The sequence below is a fragment of the Colobus angolensis genome, unplaced genomic scaffold, assembly GCF_000951035.1.
Source record: "Colobus angolensis palliatus isolate OR3802 unplaced genomic scaffold, Cang.pa_1.0 Scaffold43, whole genome shotgun sequence".
NCBI classification, from domain to species: domain Eukaryota; kingdom Metazoa; phylum Chordata; class Mammalia; order Primates; family Cercopithecidae; genus Colobus; species Colobus angolensis.
Window position 1 is genome coordinate 182,442 of NW_012117710.1, and position 2,161 is coordinate 184,602.

Here is a 2,161-nt window from a genome sequence, read left to right on the forward strand (position 1 = left end):
ACACACACGGTAAACACATCCCAACAGGGACAGACACAGACACACATGCAGAGACACACACACACACAGACACACACAGTAAACACATCCCAACAGAGACGGACACACACAGACACACAGAGACACACGCAGTAAACACATTCTGACGGACAGACACACACACACAGTGAGCACGTTCTGACAAGGACACACAGACACACACATGCACGGTGGACACAGCCGGTGGAACACACAGACACACACACACACAGTGTGACACATCCCAACAGGGACACACACAGACGCAGGCACAGCGGACACATCCCAGTGTGGACAGACACACGGATGGTGAACACATTCTGGTCCCGGCCGGGATGACATGCCTCTGAGTCAGGCACGGAAGCGGACCTCCATCTTGGCAAGAGACCCAGGGAAGCCGACCCCCCACCTCAGCAAGTGAGTAGCGTCTTCCCCACTCTGCACTGTAAGCCGGATGGTCAAAAACCTGGGAAGCGCAAGGATCCCGTGCAGGACCCCAGCCTTAGAGACTGCGCGGGGGCCACCCAGAAGGAGGATTTGGCTGGAGGCTGCAGGGGCAGGTGGGGTTACAGCCAGTCCACTGCCCACCACCTAACCTTGACCAGTTTAAATCTCTCCAGGGCCGGGTGTGAGTCTCAACACAGGTGCAGCCTCAGCGTCCTCCGACTGCTACTGGTGTATGCTCCCAGCTCACCTGGGCACCCCAAGCGGCCACTTCCCCTCTGGCCCAGCGAGACCCCCGACCTTCAGTCTGTCTGGGTCGAATGTTCTCGGCAGCAGCGGACAGGAAAGGAGGTTTGGGGAAGGAGCAGGTCTGCACGGACCCACCTGTCAGGTGTTGGAAGTTTCCTTTGCCGAAGACGAGCTTCCTGTCCGGTGATTTGGTGGATACGACCATTGTCTGCACCACGGACCAGCCGTCCAGCGTGTGCACCAGTGCTGTGGCCTCCGCCACCTGCCACTCGGCTGCGGGGACACAAAGACCACCGTGAGAGATGCTTCCCTTCGGGGTAGGCCCGGGGCCCCGTCCACACCCGCCCAGGGAGGCCTCCTCCTGTCCTTGAGACAATGGCCCCTGAGAACGCACCCCCAGCCGGCGTTTGTCCCCAGATATGACTCCGTGCCCGGTAGGTCCTCTAAGTAGGAGTCTGACGGGGGAAGGACGCCGGAGCCACAGCGGGACACGAGGGCGACCCTGCCTTACGTGGAATTTGGGCTCCTGGAGGGCGCAGCAGGGAACCGGGGAGCTGGGGGTGCTCAGGGATTACTGAGGAACCACGGGCAGGTTTTGGGAGGAGAGAGGCAAGAGGTCTGCGCGCTGTTCTGAGCACTTTGGGGCTTCTGCTGTTCCAAGGATTGACCATTTTGGAAAACACCCGTAAAGGAAAACCATTCATCGACTACAGGGACTTCCAAGGGAAAAAAAATCAACGTTTTTGAGACTCTGGCACAAGCAGCGACTTACTCATTTGCATTTCCTCCTAGGGGAGTGGGGGGGGGGACTGGACACGGATTGGTCCCCTGGACACCCTCCCTCCCCTGACCCCAAACAGGGGGTCCTATCAGCGAGAACCACCCCACCCCACTCCACCCATGGGCTCCATCCCACGGGCTCGACCCCACCCCACGTGCTCCTCCCCCACAGGCCCCTCCCCCTGAAGCCCCGCCCATGTATCTCCACCGATGACAGCCTCCCCTCTTCCCCATAAGCCCCGCCCTTTCACCCATGGGCTCCTCCCCCGAACCCTGCCCATGTACTTCCAACTATGAGATCCTTCTCTCAGAGCCCGGCCCGGGCATCACCATCCAGGAGATCCTCCCTTAAGAGCCCCGCCCCTCAACGCCACGCCCTTGCGTCTCCACCCATCAGATCCTCCCCTTAGAGCCTCGCCCCTGAAGCCCCGCCCCTACGTCACCTCCTGAGATCTTCCCCTCAGAGCGCCGCCCTGCGTCTCCTCCTGTGATTCTCCCGATCCCCGCCCCCGAATCTCCATCTAGGATTATCCCGAGCCCCGCCCCCGAATCTCTGCCTATGAAATCCTTCCTGCAGAGCCACAACCCTGCCTCCACCTATGAGATTCTCCCCACAGAACCCCGCCCCTGAATTTCCACCTAGGAGATAGTCCCCTCAGAATCCCGCCCC

General features: G+C 60.4%; 1 protein-coding gene across 1 annotated transcript in view; it reads right to left on the bottom strand.

Moving 5' to 3' along the window:
* The window catches only part of GTPBP6 (GTP binding protein 6 (putative)), an 11,701-nt gene extending 10,347 nt beyond the window's left edge, over positions 1-1,354 (bottom strand). The window contains exons 1-2 of the mRNA XM_011956989.1: positions 1,223-1,354; positions 713-984 (exon numbers count right to left, since the gene is read on the bottom strand). Coding sequence (XP_011812379.1) covers positions 713-916 — 204 coding nt within the window. The 5' untranslated portion in view covers positions 917-984; positions 1,223-1,354. The remainder of the gene's footprint in view (positions 1-712; positions 985-1,222) is intronic.
* Positions 1,355-2,161: the final 807 nt, after the last annotated feature.